Source organism: Sabethes cyaneus, chromosome 3, assembly GCF_943734655.1.
Source record: "Sabethes cyaneus chromosome 3, idSabCyanKW18_F2, whole genome shotgun sequence".
NCBI lineage: Eukaryota > Metazoa > Arthropoda > Insecta > Diptera > Culicidae > Sabethes > Sabethes cyaneus.
The window spans coordinates 148,467,969-148,484,545 of NC_071355.1; the positions used below are offsets into that span (position 1 = coordinate 148,467,969).

At 41.4% G+C, this 16,577-nt stretch overlaps 1 protein-coding gene across 1 annotated transcript in view; it reads left to right on the plus strand.

The window, feature by feature from the left end:
* Positions 1 to 26: 26 nt before the first annotated feature.
* Positions 27 to 16,577, plus strand: part of LOC128741432 (uncharacterized) — a 313,214-nt gene continuing 296,663 nt past the window's right edge. Inside the window, exon 1 of the mRNA XM_053837246.1 lies at positions 27 to 1,506. Within this exon, the coding sequence (XP_053693221.1) occupies positions 1,436 to 1,506 (71 nt within the window). The 5' untranslated portion in view covers positions 27 to 1,435. The remainder of the gene's footprint in view (positions 1,507 to 16,577) is intronic.

Here is a 16,577-nt window from a genome sequence, read left to right on the forward strand (position 1 = left end):
TTTTTCGCTCTCGGTCTCTCGCGCACTATCGAAGTGAGTCGAAGCTACATCTGATTCCCCTTCAAAGTTTTTCGGTACATTCATCTGATTCGATTGAATGTCAGGAAAAAGTGTGTTTAACTGAAGAAAAACAAAACATTGCCCGCTAATCGGAGTAATCGCGTGTGCTATCTAGCAGCAAGAACCCAATCGCGGGATCCGTTTTGCTGGCTTGAAAGTGGAAATCTGTGTGTGATTGTATTTGGTCAGCGGAAGGATACCTACGCCGCAAAATTCTGGAAGCAGCAGTGCGCGGCTCACCGCGCAAAAACAAGAAATTACCAAACGAAGGCCAAGAATTCACAGAAAACTATTCGTGCGAAATTCCAGGGTCGGGTCACTTATCGGTGTAAACACAGAGCTGAAATTTGTAGCTGCTGAAAGCGCGTATTGTACCGTGAATGTTTCGTGCGACATGCCACACGTCACCGGCGAACGGAGCGGGTGAGTGCGGGAGTGAGTAAAGTGCAAACATTTAAGTAGAAGGTGTGTTTTGTGGCTATTCGAGTTCGATTGTTTCCACGATCCTCCGTCCTTGTGTTGCTCCCACCGCTCGAGAGGGGAACCATCCGTACAAGCAGCAGCGGCAGACCTTCTGCGCTCTGTTGCTCTCGTCGTGATATCAGCTGCTACCTAAAGAGGTAGTTCGTTCTAGTGAAATTAGAGTGCCGGGGGTGAGTGTTTGAAATTACCTTAGCCGCCCCCCCCTTAAGAGGCGGGGAAGAAGAAAGGTCCTGTTATTTGGATCGTCTGTAATTGCTACCGTCAACAACTGATAGGAACAAAAGAGGCAATATTAACATCAGCTGAAGAAGCAAAAGTCAATTCGCGAAAAAAAAAACAATAACAATACTAGGAATGCCTGAAGTGAAAAAATGCCAGTGTCATTCAGATGTGTAATTGTGGCGTAAAAAATCGAAATTGCTGAATTGCTGCTATATTCCAGTGAAACCATCGACCGAAGTGAATAAATGCCTATTCGTTTAAGAGTGAATATTCTACTTCTAAAGGATGTCAACCTCAATAGCGTAAGCCAGAGGCCTTGCCTGAATTGAAGGCAATCAAAAAGTGATTCTGGGAAGTTAAGTAAATATCAAGAAATTGGTTATTTGTGGTTTTGCGCTGCGCGCAGCATAACAAGCCGGGTACCTACGCGGTGCTAAATGCTGTCCGTGTGATTCCGTGAACAAAATAGCTGCCGGCAGTACCTATTATCCAGTGGTGTTTGGAAAGAATTTTGAAGATTTAAAGGTGTGTTGTTATTCTTTTCTCAACTCGAAGCAAAAAGTGATTAAAAGCGGCCACTCCCGTTTAAATTGCGTACAAATTCCGGTAGGTGGTGTGTGAGTCCTGGGTTGAGGCAGGTTGTAGCAGTTATCTGAACACCACAGTTATCATGTCTATGGACGTTTGGTGTAAGTCGGACGATAATATGCAGGAAGTAATCGCTGAGGATGATGCAATGAGGTGAGTACACGCCGAAGAGGCTTTATTCAATCTAGCACACAAATTGGCTGTTGAATTTATGAATGCTGTTGTAGCTTAATGTAGGTATTCAGAGCAATTCTGGACAATAATATTAAATTTTGACGTAGGAGCTTAGAGATTTCCTAGTCGATTTTCTCTATATTTGCACTAACCGATCGGAAAATCTTCTACGCGTTGACCCAAATAAAGAACGTTATTGATTCTTGAGGTTGAAAAATTGAAAATAAACCACTGTCCAACTAGAAACCCTCGCTACGTGATTGGTTGGAAAAAATGTCATAGTATAAGTTGTAACGTGTTTTTAAAAGAGTGGCAGAATCTCCACGTCCCAATAGGTCGAAGATTCTTTACGACAATTGAACTTACTCCAATTTAATATCTGTGCTTGGAAAGTACGCCATAAAAAGTGACGAAGTCCTCCCGTGCCAACAAGAGTTTTTACGTATCACGATTAACCTAGACTAATTTGATGTCTGTGTTAGGGAAGTGCGCTAGAAAAATTAATAAGGTATCCTCGTCCTAACATGGTGTTTTAGGATCTTGATAAACGTAGACCAATTTGATGTTTGTGTTAGAGAAGCGCGTACAGAAAGTGACAGAACACCTCTGTCCCAAAAGATCGCAAATTCTTTACGGCGGGCGCGGCGATTAAGCCTAGACGAATTTGACATCTTGGATTTGGCCACCATGTTATTAAAAAATCGCCGTTTTCGGCATGATCCCCTCAACAGATTTTAATTTCATGACCACCATCGAAAAGCTGAAAAAAAAAAATTCTGTAAGGAACATTAATCAAATTACAGGTGTAGGGACTCAATTTTGATTCATTTGACAGTGCCTCTCAGCCGAGTAAAAGTTGACAATGTTATATTTGGGACATTTGTAGAACTAGTTATTATCTACAATTTCGCTTGATGAAGTTTGGCTGTATCTTTTGTAATTACGGTGCTAAAATGCTGCTAGCTCATTAGTAGCTCAGTGAACGCTCTTCTTCACTCTCATAACGTACGTCCGTATGTCCGCCAATTCAGCTTCGAGGTACGATACTTGTCTAACAAGTCAGTTGGTTGCATGTTCGAATCTTGCTAGGGCGGTGCTGCTGGAACCAACTAGATCGCTGCACCAGCTCCGTAAAGACGTTTATATCCAAGGTTTTACTTTACTTGGCATAACGTATTGCGGATAATGATTAAAATTTGTATTTAAAGGGCATAGGTATCCTTTTTGTATATCTATATACTAAGGGACTGGCTTCTTTTAAACTGGACTGCCTGATGAAACGGAATTCTGAGAAAGCCAGTTGAGCGAAGAACTCTCGAGCGCGTTCATGTTGATCTTTGCTAGAATCCAAGGGGCATCAACTAAGACTTAATTAATAATTAATTAATAATAGCTTTTCAACATATACAGCATGCAAACCGTCCCTTGTCCTTTCCAAATTCCAATGTGTCCATGTCCAGCCGTTTACATGGAGCAGTTCATATGGAGGGAGTTCGACTGGATCCGTCCAGGGCAGATCTCGAAGCGCATACGTGATGAATCTTTTTTGTATAGAATCAATCCGTGGTTCAAAGGCCGTACGCGATAAAACTGAACCTTGACGTTTTGTAGGGCTTTTTAACTAATCAGTAAATGAACGACGGTCACATTTACTTCTGAATGTGGGTATATAACAAAATACTTTTATGATTTCAAGTGGAACTCGGGGTAAAAATTTATCAAATATGATTGTTGCGTTGCTCAGAAAGTGCTTTTATTCCGTTTAAGAATAAAGCCAGTAAGGGGATCTCTGATAATTAATAGATTAATGTTTCTGGGGCACATTCCTATCTACCAACTACCACAGCTGTCACAAACATCTCCGAAAATTGTCGGTTTGATTGAGTCGGCCGGGAGCTAAGGGTTAGTAAGGGGATGTAAGCGGGATATCAGACCTGGTTTGGATGCCGAAAGAGCATTCTACAATTATTACGGGTAATAATAAAGGTGCTAATTTAGTAGATGGGAAAATCTGGTCAATTCTTATACATTTAATTCACAATAATCATCATCATCATTTTATTTAAAATATGACTTTCCGGCCTTTGGCAGAGAAATCTCAGAGTCAGTTCGTGGAGTCCGCGCAGGGCCGAAACGCCTCCGCCTGAGGGCATAGGCGTGTCGGCTATGCTTGGGGCTCTACCTGGTAGAGGTAGAACTCGTCAGGTAGAACTGATGTTTGAGGTCTCCCTGACACTTTGTTGATATCACAAAAGGGCCCAGCGCATAGTTTTATACGCTATTAAGCGACCAGTTGGATAACCTGAAAAAAAGTAAAAAAAAGGAAAGAATCCGTGGTTCAAAGGCCAATGTAAGAGCACTAAACTACAGCTGCCGTCTCCAGTGATACACGTATAAGTGTGTAATACAAAGCTGAATCCCAGGTTCTTGTTTGTCATGCATGCATCATGCTGCTGTAGTGGTCCTGGAATTTATGTTCAGTATCCAATAGAACACCAAGATTTTTGATAACCGTTACGCGTTCAAGATTCTGGCTGTTCGTGATATAACTGTATTGGATTGGAACCTTCTATCGGCTATAACGGACTACAGAGCGGTTGGCAACGCTGATGCTGAGCCGGTTGCATACACAGCAAACATAAAACATGTCGATTAGCTTTTGTAATTCGATACAATCAGTAACTGAACGAACTGCAAGGTAGATTTTGAGGTCATCAGTGCACGATTCTGCATCCTCGAGGAAGTATCATATACACATCGTTGTAATACATACAGCGAAAATAGCAAAGGTCCGACGTTGTTACCCGGAGGCACACGCTCTGAGGTACTCCAGAGGTCGCAATGACTCAATGAGATGCTTTATTTTGGCTAGTAGTATGGTGTAGTTAACGCGATCGAACACAGCTTTGATGTCGGTACACACCGCGTCAATTATTTGTGCCTCACCTTTCATTATTTTGCAGACAAAATGAGCTGAACTCCAGTAGATTTGTGCTATTCGAGCGGCCAAGTAAAAAGCCATGTTGATCAGTTTACATGTATTGTGCAAGGTTTCTGTGCAACGAGCCACCGACAAGGATACCCAAAAGAATTTTGAGCCAGCGTAAACCGACGTAATCCTGCGGTAATTGGCAATATCGTTTTTGCTTCCTTTTTGATCACAGGAAAGATATAGGATCTTTTCCAGCATGCAGATAATCTTTCCTGAAGAAGGGATGGGTTATTAATAAACTGTAAAGGTTTCGAAACAGTAGGATGCGCAATTCTTCAGTATAATCGAAGGTATTCTATCCGCCTCTGGAGACGCCGATAATTCCAACTACTTTAACGGGAAATGAGCAATCATTAACTTTTCGTCGGAAAGCCCAATTTGGGAAACAATTTTTGAATATGAATATGAATATGAATATGAATATATGGTACTGCCACCTGCCTTAGCAGAACATCCGTTCATAGCAATGAGCGTATCATGTCAAAAAGAGTTGAAGATATTCAACGATTGGTCATGCTCCCCAACTCTTGTATGAAGGGCCAAAAGGGAATTGGTCGATAAGCAACATCACTTACATGTACCAGGGATTTAGAGAATCTCCTTACAAGGGCTAAGCCGCCTGAGTCAATCGTTGAATAAACCGTCTTATTGCAGAATGACTCCAGCAAGTGGGGAGAAGAGCCCGTTCATTATCCACGATGTGTTGTTAATCGGGCCAAGATCTAGACTAGAATTTTTTCTTCTGGTATTTAATATCCATGTGCAGTATTAACACTCGTGTTGGCCAAAGTTTTATATAGCAGGGGGTGCTTCATAAGCTAAAACGAAAAAAATAATTAAAATAACTTATTTTATGCTTACCTATTAACAAGGTCATGTGGCTCCGCCGTCTGCCCAAAACCTAGATTTTGAGATCAGTCAGCCGGGAACCACCCAGTATCGCACCTTCTAGCTTGGCTACTCAATAGAGCATTACTGGGTATGACCACGTGGAGGCGCTAGGTAGGGGCTTGGGATGGCTATATTGGACGCTCCTCATTTGCCTTCCCCATTTCATACCCAATTTGGGAAGCAATTTTTGGGCCCAAAACAGGGCCTCAGTTTTTAAAAATGTATTCACTACATTCTTCTTGCTAATAACCGAATTTTTATTTTAAACAACAAAACTGCTTTCTAGATTCACAAAATCAATGACGACTCATTTCACCTTAAGACAACTTCAACTTCATTTTGCGTGAGACTAGTTATCTTTATTTCACGCACGTTTGCAAGAACGAACTTCAGAGCATTCTGCGCATCACGGGTTGAAGCACTACTACTAGCGACTACACTAGAGTACTGCTGAGCAAAAATATTAGGTTTGATTACCAAGTGACATTTGAGCAGGAAGTTCAGTTCCCTTGCACTTCGCGTTATCGAACATTGTCCCAAGAATCATGCCTTAGCTATGAGCCGAAACATTCGATTAAAATTGTATATTTTCGCCATCCAGTGCTCATTATTGATCGCTCAGTTAGCGATGCTCAGGTACGATGCTGGTCCAACAAACCAGTCATGTTCGAGTCCGGGCTCGGCGGTGCTTGCTAGATAGAGCCAGTAGGACCTGACAGGTGGAACTTGAACCCACAACTCTCGATTACTGGTCCAGTGCGTTCCAAATTACAACACGCTGTTTACTTACAGGAAGTCATTAGTATGTACATGTTTTATGCTAAGTTTTCGCAATATTTTCATTGTTTTTACTAAAAAGTTTGAGCTGTCCTCAGTTGCTATCAAAATCACTAAAATTAGTTTTGTTCAGTTGTAAAGATTATCTTTCAACAGTCATCGATGGTTGAAGGAGTGCACAATACCGATGAATCATGGGGCCAAGGGGAACAATTGGGTTTGAATTCGGTCATAATTAGCTCCCATTTATCATCAAAGGAGACTTCAACCCGCGGATGCATGAGTATTTCTCGTTTTCACACAAGACTTCAGTTTCGAGTACCTATATCCTTACAATTAATCGGTATAATCGATAGAGAGGAAGGGATGGTTGCTCTTTTCTACGAACTCATTTTACCTTCAGGACATCAATTTGGTCTAACTTCAATGTTCAAATGATAAAACTGATTGAAAGGAAAGGGTAGTTTTACACTTCCACAAAATTGTTTACTTTCAGGACATCAACTTGGTCTAGGTATGATGCGACACAAATAATTCTTTAGTGTCCAAGTAGCTTAATTCTCATGTGTATAAAATTGTCGTCGCGGGCCTGGAAAGCCAAGTCATGCTTAAATGTGATTAGTTGATTTGTTATTTCTTGACTGTGATTGATATTTATGCTTATTTGAATAATGATTTGACAAATTTCTATTATATTTGCCATACCAATCAATTCTTAGACAAATTTTTGATCGTTTCGTGCAAAATCAAAATCAACGTGCAAAACGTAACCAGTTTTCGTTACATGTTCATCTCGGTTTTTGGTAAAATCTTGCTTTTAAAACGAAAAAAAAGAATGATTCTGCTGCATTTTATCTAAACCATTCAGTCCGCTCCGGTCAGTTTTTCATTGCACACGCATCAACATCTTCAAGTTTGCGTTGATAAAAAAAGGCAGAAAAAAGTACAACACGTAGTATTTATCGGCCCTGTTACGTACGCTGCTTCCGTACTATCCCGGAGTATGCGGATTTTTAATCAATCCATATGTACCTACTATCTATCTGCTCTGCTACATGGAAGGCAGAGCGGCGCGGTCTCAATTCCGTACCGGAAGCCACTTATACACCGCTTCCAGGCAGGCATCATGACACGGAGGGAGAGAACTCGCGAGAAGAAAAGCAGAGCACAAATCAACGACCAGCAGCAGCGCTTCACAAATAAATGCTGGCAAAAATCAATATTCCTTCGAGAGTTTTTGCACCGTGTTTCCAGAACCCACCAACTTCGGTCGCATCCTGCAGCAGCAGTAGCAACAGCAGCAGCGGGACCAGAATACGGTATCATCTTTCCGAAAGTCGTCTGCGGCGGGAGAACAGACAGGGAAAGTTTTGACGTGGAAGAAGGGTTCGCGGTAGAAATCTTTTCTCATCTGACTGCCGGTACTATTGGTGGTTGAAGAGAGAGTACTAATTTCTGGTGGAAAGGGAAACTACGCTCCAATCCAGATCCCATTCTATGTGGAGCCTGGCATCATCGGAGGGGATGTTTAGTAGACGATGCACATCCATTTTCAGTGCCCCACCGAGTGCAGTTCCATCTCCCTCATTCCGCTTCCGCGATACGCCAGGCCAGGCGGAGGTAGGTCCCGACTTTCCTTTCTCCCGCTGTTGGTTGGCTGTTACGACCATTGCGACAGGAACAGGATCAGCAGGCTGTGTTCCATCATATTTTACGCAAAGTTCAGCACTTGAAATTTCCCAGCTGTACCAATCTTCCGTCGGAGTGTGCGCACATGTATGCGTATGTCTAGCACGGTGCAGCTGAAAGCTGTGTGTGGGTTGGTTGCTTTCTACGCTATCCTTATACATGCGCTCGTCCTCAGCACGGCGAGCGAAGGTGTGTGTGTGTGTGTATGTAAGATGTGTTTTAATGCCGTCTATCTCTTGCACACTATTCCACCAGGAGGACTTTTAAATCTATTTACGTCCCGTTCTATCTAGTTGGAAGTGTACCAGCCAGTGGGCCGTCATCGTCAGCGTCATCATCCGCTAGCTATCATTCTCGTACTGCGGGCTTGTGCAACGAGTAGCGTTTGATGTTTCCAGTGTGTGCATCATGCGCCCGGGATCCTACGACGGCCCTACGTGCGCTTTTCTGGCGGGACAAACAGGTTGAACTAGATTTGACAGTAGGACAGCGATCGTTGTTACGTTACGTTTCAAAGTCTTTTGAAGGATGCCTCTATTATTTATGTTATTTTATATGCACACAAAAAGTTATAAAATTAACAACAAAAACTTTCCATTAACATCAATACACCTTCAGCGAGGCTTTCCCAGTGGAACCCGGGGTTCCGCAGCTACGGTCCAGACAGGACTTTCAGGCTTCTTTGTTTGTATTTGTGTATCGTTTGATTGCACACCGCGCACTGGAGAACGGAAACCCTCCGATCGAATCCCTGTGCCTGTCACACACAGGGCTATTCTCAGTCGGGAAAACTCGCCCAAGTTAGCCCGAAAAAAAAGAGAAACAACCATCGAGCGAACGATACATACTGTAATCAGATGTTTACAACCATATGTTTTATGTAATTGTTTTTTTTTTCATCTCTCCCTGTTCTGCTTTCTACGCCGTGCCTTTTTTTGGCCTTGTGCTTGTGCACACGGTGCATTACCTGCGTGCGTGTGTCGCATTTTCTGTTTTTAGTTTAGGCGTACTCGAAATGATCGAAAATCAATCCTCCTTGTGCGTGTTTTATTTTTATAAACCTAACCTCCTCCGGTTTTGTTTATTTTCGGGTTCCTTTTGCATTCTCTATCATCCACTAGTTGGCACAGCAGCAGCAGCAGCAGCTGGCATTTGTTTTTAGGCATGTTTTTCCACTTTTATTTTTGTTCTCTCGGAAGCTTTGCTCGGTGTGAATCGAGCCTTTTTCGTGTGAGTTTTGAAGCAGTTCAAAATAGGAATTATTATTAGATTCCAGCTGATCAGCTGATGGACGCTAGACATCTTTTCACGGACAGCGTGGAATAGGAATATCACCTGATTAAATAACATGAGCTCAAAATTGTGATTTATCATCACATAGCTCTGGAAATTTATTTTTTTCAACTTTTTTAAACTCCTTTTTACACTTTTTATGCACCTGCTACACCCAAAATAAAATGAGTGTAGCTGGTGAACTGCAGTTTGGAAATACACTAACGCAATGTTTGTCAACATTGGTTTGTTTTGATTTGCACTCGGTCTTTATCTGCATGAATAATTGTCGCTATTTGCTAGCAAAAGAAAATTTTCAAACTTTATTTTGAAATTGAATATTCCTTCACTTGGAAAAGCATCTTGCACATGAACGAAACGGTCCCTCTATTTCTAATGCCAGGGGAGTTCTTGTAGAGAACAGATTTCACTGCTCAGTCGTCCGGCATGCTGCGCCATTGTTGGCCCACCATAATATCCCAACTTTCGCCAGGTGTACGATGGGAATCTCTCCAAGCAGTGGCTCCAACTCGTGGTTCATACGCCACTCTCTGCTTTCCGTTTATACTCCGCCAAAACTAGTGCACAACACACTCGCGCTCGAATGTATCGTATGCTGCCTTGAAATCTACGAAAATATAATGTGGGAGCACACTCCCAATATTTCTGGAGGATTTGTCGGACAGTAAACATTTGATCCGTAGTAGCACGGGCTCCCATAAAACCCACCTCATCTATTAAATTTGAGTTCAAATTTACCACCTTCGGCTCAGATGTTCGTTGTTTTGTATGGAGAAAGCCAAACGATGAACTAAATGTAAAAAATATGAATGCAACGATTAAACACGGCGGCGGTGGAGTGATGGTAGGTTAAAAGTGTTGACAATTCAGTCTTCATCGATGGCATAATAGATCTAAATGTCTATTTGGACATTTTAAAGCGAAATTTAAAACCAAGTGCCAACAAAATGGGATCCAGTCAAAGGTTCAAGTTTTACCGGGACAATGGCCCGAAGCACAAAGCACTTAAGATACGCACATGGTTACTTGACAACTGCTTAAAACTCATTGATACTCCACCACAATATCTCCAGACATCAACCCTATTGAAAACCTTTTGGAATATCTCGACTAAAAAGTTATAAACCATTAGATTTCTAACAAAAACTGTCTTAGAAAGCACTTGATGGACGAATGGAACAAAATTCCCCTCGAATACACGAAAAAACTCGTAGACAGTTGTTTCCAAAACGACTAAACGCAGTTGCAATGAGCGAGAGATACCTACCATAAGAAATGCTAATCCTTGAAATTAAGTCACATCTGCGGAATCAAAACTGTCAATTCGAATCCCGTACGAATATGAATTTGAGTGGATTTTTTTCATGCTGTAATTTATAATTTTTTTTCAGATAAATTAAAACCATTTTTCCAAAACCAGATATCACACACTGAGAAAACTTTTCGTATAGTTTCTATGTGTCCCACACATAGATTTTTGCAATGTGCCCAGTAAATGATCTTTATGTGCCAAACCGTTATGATTTATGTGCAAGCGAAACACATACTTTTCATCTGCGTATAATTTTTATGTGTATAATTGCACATACTATTCATACGCGTATAATTTTTAGGTGTATTTCTGGGAGGATTGTGTTTATATGCGGCACATGATAATCATATGGAATTTCATATGGAAATTTACTATTAGTTATGTGCAGAATATTTTGAGTGTACCTTAATATTGTAACCCCTTAATCGTAGGTCACAATGCACGAGAGCTAAATTTTTCATTTAAATTCTTATATTTTGTATTATAAACTAAATCTAATTCATCTAATTGATTAATCCAATAATATGTTTTCTAATTTAAATAATTAAAATCTAATTAAAATAAATATTTTGCTTTAAAACTAAAATTCTACTCTAATTACCTTTCTTGAGTTAAATATACCTAATTTAAATTTAAATTCAAATAAAATCCCAATCCCGCTCCTAATACCCCTCCATATCAACTCCGACAAAAACCGTATACATTGACGCAACTGCCCGCCTGTCAGTGGACCAACGTTGACAGCTACGCGAGATGTCAGCATGACTTGCAAAATTGGGCGGAGTTGGATAAATACGCCGTCTGCCCTGCGGACGGCCTTCTTTCTGGTAACAACCATAGACCGAACCAAGTCGCGTCATTTTATAAAAGTATAAATTTTTGCCAGGTGACGACAAAAATTAAAAAGTGAGCCAAGTGTGTGAGTGACCGCATCTAGTGCCTTCCCGTTCCCGTTGGCCCGTGCAAATCACCCGGCTACGATCGCGGACGCGGATTCTTTTGTGTTCCGTATTTCACTGGCAGACTGCGGGACCCCTCGAGATTCGAACCAACCAGCGACCTGTGAACGAGGCCTTCAACGGTATCACCGGCGGCTAAAGGCGGCCAGCGAAGTTGGATTCCCGCCGCCCACCAGATTGATTGAGACGGCTGTTCTAGACACCACCCGGCCACGAGGTGGCAGCACAGCTAAAATTCACCACCCTGAGCAGACTTCGGAGGAGCTACGACACAGCTACGTTGAGGTATACAACCATCCAAAAACCCTTTCCCATCCTGACGCCAAACGATATTTGAATAAATTCGTTGTATCTAGTGAATTACATTATCTTTTCATCATATTTAATCATAGAGCCCTGCTATAATCTTTTCCACGTACTCGCTTGTTCTCCGCATTGACTTATGTCCGCCCTGAGAAGTTCAGACTGAACAAAAGAGAAGTTACAATTGGCGCCCAACGCAAAATAAAAGAGAACAAAAAGGTTTCCAAGTTTTAAATTAAAAATTGGAACCCTTTTTTCTCCGAACTCCGGGAGGAATCGTAATTAGCTATCCTAATTCCTATTTCAGATATATTTTATTTTTAAGAGTGAATTGTGTTCAATAATATTTGATAATCGTGAAGCAAATTATCATTTCGGATGATGAGAATTATCATTTCGATATACTTTGCTTTGCCCCTATAATACCGATAACTATCAACGATACAGTGATTTAGTATAACGAACCACGTGATACAATAATTAGTGCATAATCCAGAGTTGTGTTGAATATTCTTCTTTTATACTTTATTAAGCGATATATTAGACAAATTAAAATGAGCGAAGTGACCGGAAACGATAACCAAACTACAGATGTGATTCTAGGTTGGTACCATGATATGCACGTGGACCATTTGTTAGAAGACGAGCTATTGTTTGAGCTTTCAATACGGCAAATCATTATTCAGGACGATCCTTCTTTCTCCCGCAGGCGTCGAAGTTTGAGGGAATGTTTAAAATTAGAAAGAGAAGATAATAATCTCCTCACAACTGAGCTCGAAATGGATTTCGATCAAGAAATTTTAACCAGTCAGCAGAAATTGGCTGAAATATTGAACCACGTGGCAAATGGTGACAAATTTGTAAAGGCGAAATGCAAATCGAGACTCTTACATTTAGGTCATAAAGTGTATCAGTTAGCCAATAATTCGAGAGAAGCAGACCAAACGAGACAGTTAAATTTATTACTTTCAAAATGTACGGATATCTTAAAAAGATATTTCTATTTTACATCCAGTGGGACGAATAGTAATGGTGGGGCAAATGGTGATGAAACGGATAGAGGTAGTAGTGGCACGCAGGATAATTCAAGGCAAATGGTGAACAATAGTTTGCTACCCGATCCAAAAACTTTAGAATTGATCAACGCCATGCAAGAACGAATTACTGAGCTGGAACGCCAACTCACGAACAAAGCAAGTTGTCAAGATAGTTTCACTCAAACTACGATGAACCAACAGTTGGACGTGTTCAATCCTAATAGTTACCCTAACACTCAACCTTACGTGAATCAAGAACGATCTAATCTTTCTTTGAGCACGAGCATCGCGTACCCTTATGCAGTCCAATGTCATCATAAGCCTATTTCAACTAGTCATTGCCAAGCTAACATCACTCCTTGTTCCGTTTCGCAAACAGCTACAGTAACAAGTCTAGCGAATAGTTTTTCTAGTTGCTATTTAGCGAACATGCATCATGTTCGCCAACCGATTGGTCCTCAATACCATAGCTTTGTGCCACAAGTTAGGACAACAAACGTGTTACCAAATTCAAGCAATTTCGATTATTGCGCTTTTGGCGCCGTTCCACGTGCTAACTTTGACCCTTTACCGAATTTTATTCACACCCCGCCACGGTCGACACCGCAGATGAACCAGTCACGCAGAAATCTACCGGTTTCAAAATGGTCGATTACCAAATATGATGGTGAAGATCAAGGGTTAAAACTGAATGAGTTCCTAGAAATTATTCAGGCGTTAGCTTTAGCCGAGCAAACTAGTGAGGTCGAATTGTTTGAATCCGCGATACACCTTTTTTCAGGTGCGGCTTTAAAATGGTATATGACCATGCGCACATCCGGTCTTTTACTAAATTGGCAACATCTAGTCTGGGAACTCAAACGTAATTTCATGCACCCGGATCTGGATGCATTGATTAAAAAGAAAATTTATCGAAGAAGCCAAAATAATAAAGAATCCTTCCATGAATATTATTACGAAATGGAAAAGCTTTTTCGTACCATGAGCGTACAGCTAAGCGAATATGAAAAATTAAAAATTTTAGAACAAAATATGAGATTAGAATATAAGAAACATTTAGCGTTTGTAAATATCATTGATTTGCCAAGTTTAATCTCGGCAGCGAAAAAAGTTGATGCTTTGCTATTCCCAGCTTACTCTAAGATTTTCGAAGATGAGAAATCGGTACACTTAGTTGAAGTAAATTCGAAGAAAACCAAAAAAAGCTTGTCCACTCCGCAAGCAAGCCAGACCTCCTCCGCGACTGTACCTAACACTTCAAGAAATCCTAGAACTTCATTAAACTTACCAGAAACTGCATCGAATCACTTCAAAACTTCATATCAGAATCGCCAACGAACCACTTCCGCGGTAAATCAAAATCGCACAATGACATTAGAAACGCTTATTAACTCTCATAGACCACCCCCACCTAATCAGTGCTACAACTGCGGTAATTACGAACATTCGTTTAAAGATTGCCGAATGCCTAGGGGAGTAGTTTGCGAAAACTGCGGTTTCCGAGGTTACCCAACAAATAACTGCCCATATTGTATAAAAAACTCTCTGGCAGCGAGCGAAAACCGCCGCCCGCTGAATTTCTCACATTAAACGCGTGTGCTGAAAAAGAAGATATACTTACCGTCTTCGAAACAGCAGCTGAAAATATTTACACTAAAGACCCCGTTGTATTATCTATCTCATACCCAAACTCTGATAATAGACCTTATATTATAGTTGACCTATACGGAATAAAAATCCGCGCCCTTTTAGACAGCGGAAGCAACGTAACTTTAATCAATTTCTCAGTTTTCTCCAGATTAAATAAAAGAAAACTGTTGCCTCTCCAAAACCCGATTGTGCTACGAACGGCCAGCGGTGAAAAATTAAACATATCGGGGCAAATAGATTTGCCTTTTACTTTTAATAATGTATGTAAAATAATTCCCTCTTTAGTAGTGCAAGATTTAACCATAAGTTGCTTATGTGGAATGGATTTCTGGGAGAAATTCCGTATTCAACCCACCGTTCAGGATTGTAACATAATTGATTCTTATCCTGAATTTTCCAGTTCACCCACGGTTCTTTCTGCAGAAGAAGAACAGGTGATGGCAAAGATAAAAGATTTGTTTCTGCCCGCATGCCAAGGGCAACTATCACTGACCCCCTTGGCAGAGCATCAGATTATCATTCAAGAGGAATGGAAAAACAAACCCCCAGTTCGCCAATTTCCTTATGTAATGTCCCCTAAGACTCAGGGGTTAGTTGCTATAGAATTACAAAGGCTGCTGAACGCGGGAATAATTGAGCGCAGTTACTCAGATTGGTCGCTCAACTGTGTTCCCGTCATTAAGCCTAACAAAGTGCGATTGTGCCTTGACGCCAGAAAAATTAACGAACGGACTGTTCGCGATGCGTATCCTTTGCCGCATCCGTGTCGTATACTAAGTCAGCTCCCCAAGGCCCAATACCTATCCACTATTGATCTCTCCGAGGCCTTCTTGCAAGTTCCGCTAGAAAGCGGTTCCCGAAAGTACACTGCATTTAGTGTCCAGGGAAAGGGACTATTTCAATATACAAGAATGCCCTTCGGGCTTGTGAATAGTCCAGCCACGCTTGCGCGCTTAATGGATAAAGTTTTGGGACACGGAGTGTTGGAGCCGTTTGTCTTCGTGTATCTCGATGATATTATCGTGGTGACGGAGACATTCGAGCATCACGTGCAACTTTTACGTGAGGTAGCACGAAGACTGAATGGAGCAAGTCTGTGCATTAACGTCACAAAATCCAGATTTGGTGTCTCTGAAGTTCCCTTTCTTGGGTACCTTCTTGGCACAGGTGGCCTTCGTACTAATCCCGATAAGGTTAAACCAATCGTGGATTATGAAAGACCCACCACCATCACTAAACTTCGAAGGTTTTTAGGGATGGCAAACTATTACCGAAGATTTATTCCTGATTTCAGCGGGGCTACTGCACCGTTGACCGATCTTTTAAAATCTTCTAGCAAAACGATAAAATGGAACAATGAGGCTGAAACATCATTTTGCACCATCAAAGAATTACTGATAAGCGCCCCGATTTTGGGCAGTCCAAATTTTGAAAAAGAATTTATCATCCAGACGGATGCCAATGACGTTGCCGTGGCCGGGGTCCTAACACAACAGCAAGAAGACGACGAGAAAGTAATTGCATACTATTCACACAAATTAACCACTCCTCAGCGAAATTATCATGCTGCTGAGAAAGAGGCACTAGCCGCATTACTTTCTATAGATGCTTTTCGCGGGTACATAGAGGGATATCACTTCACTTTGGTTACGGATTCTTCCGCCTTGACACACATTCTGCATTCCAAATGGAAAGTAGGATCACGATGTAGCCGATGGAGTTTGGACCTACAGCAATACGACATGACTGTGGTACACAGAAAGGGAAAAGACAACATAGTGGCCGATGCCCTATCCCGTAGCATTGCTGTAATCCAAGACTCGAACACTAATTCATGGTATAACCGTATGAAGCAAGATGTTGTCGATAAGCCCGATGCTTTCGTCGACTTTAAGGTTGAGAATGACATTTTGTACAAGTTTGTTACCGCCAAGGATCAGCCTTACGATAGCCGATTCGAATGGAAACTTGTTCCTCCCCCTAGTGAAATTCCTAACGTCATAGCCCAAAATCATGATGAGAGCCTACACACTGGATGCGATAAAACACTAGCTCGAATCCAAAAACGGTATTATTGGCCGAAGATGGCTTTTGATGTCCGATCGCACATACAGAAGTGCGCAACATGCAAAGAAATAAAACCTGCT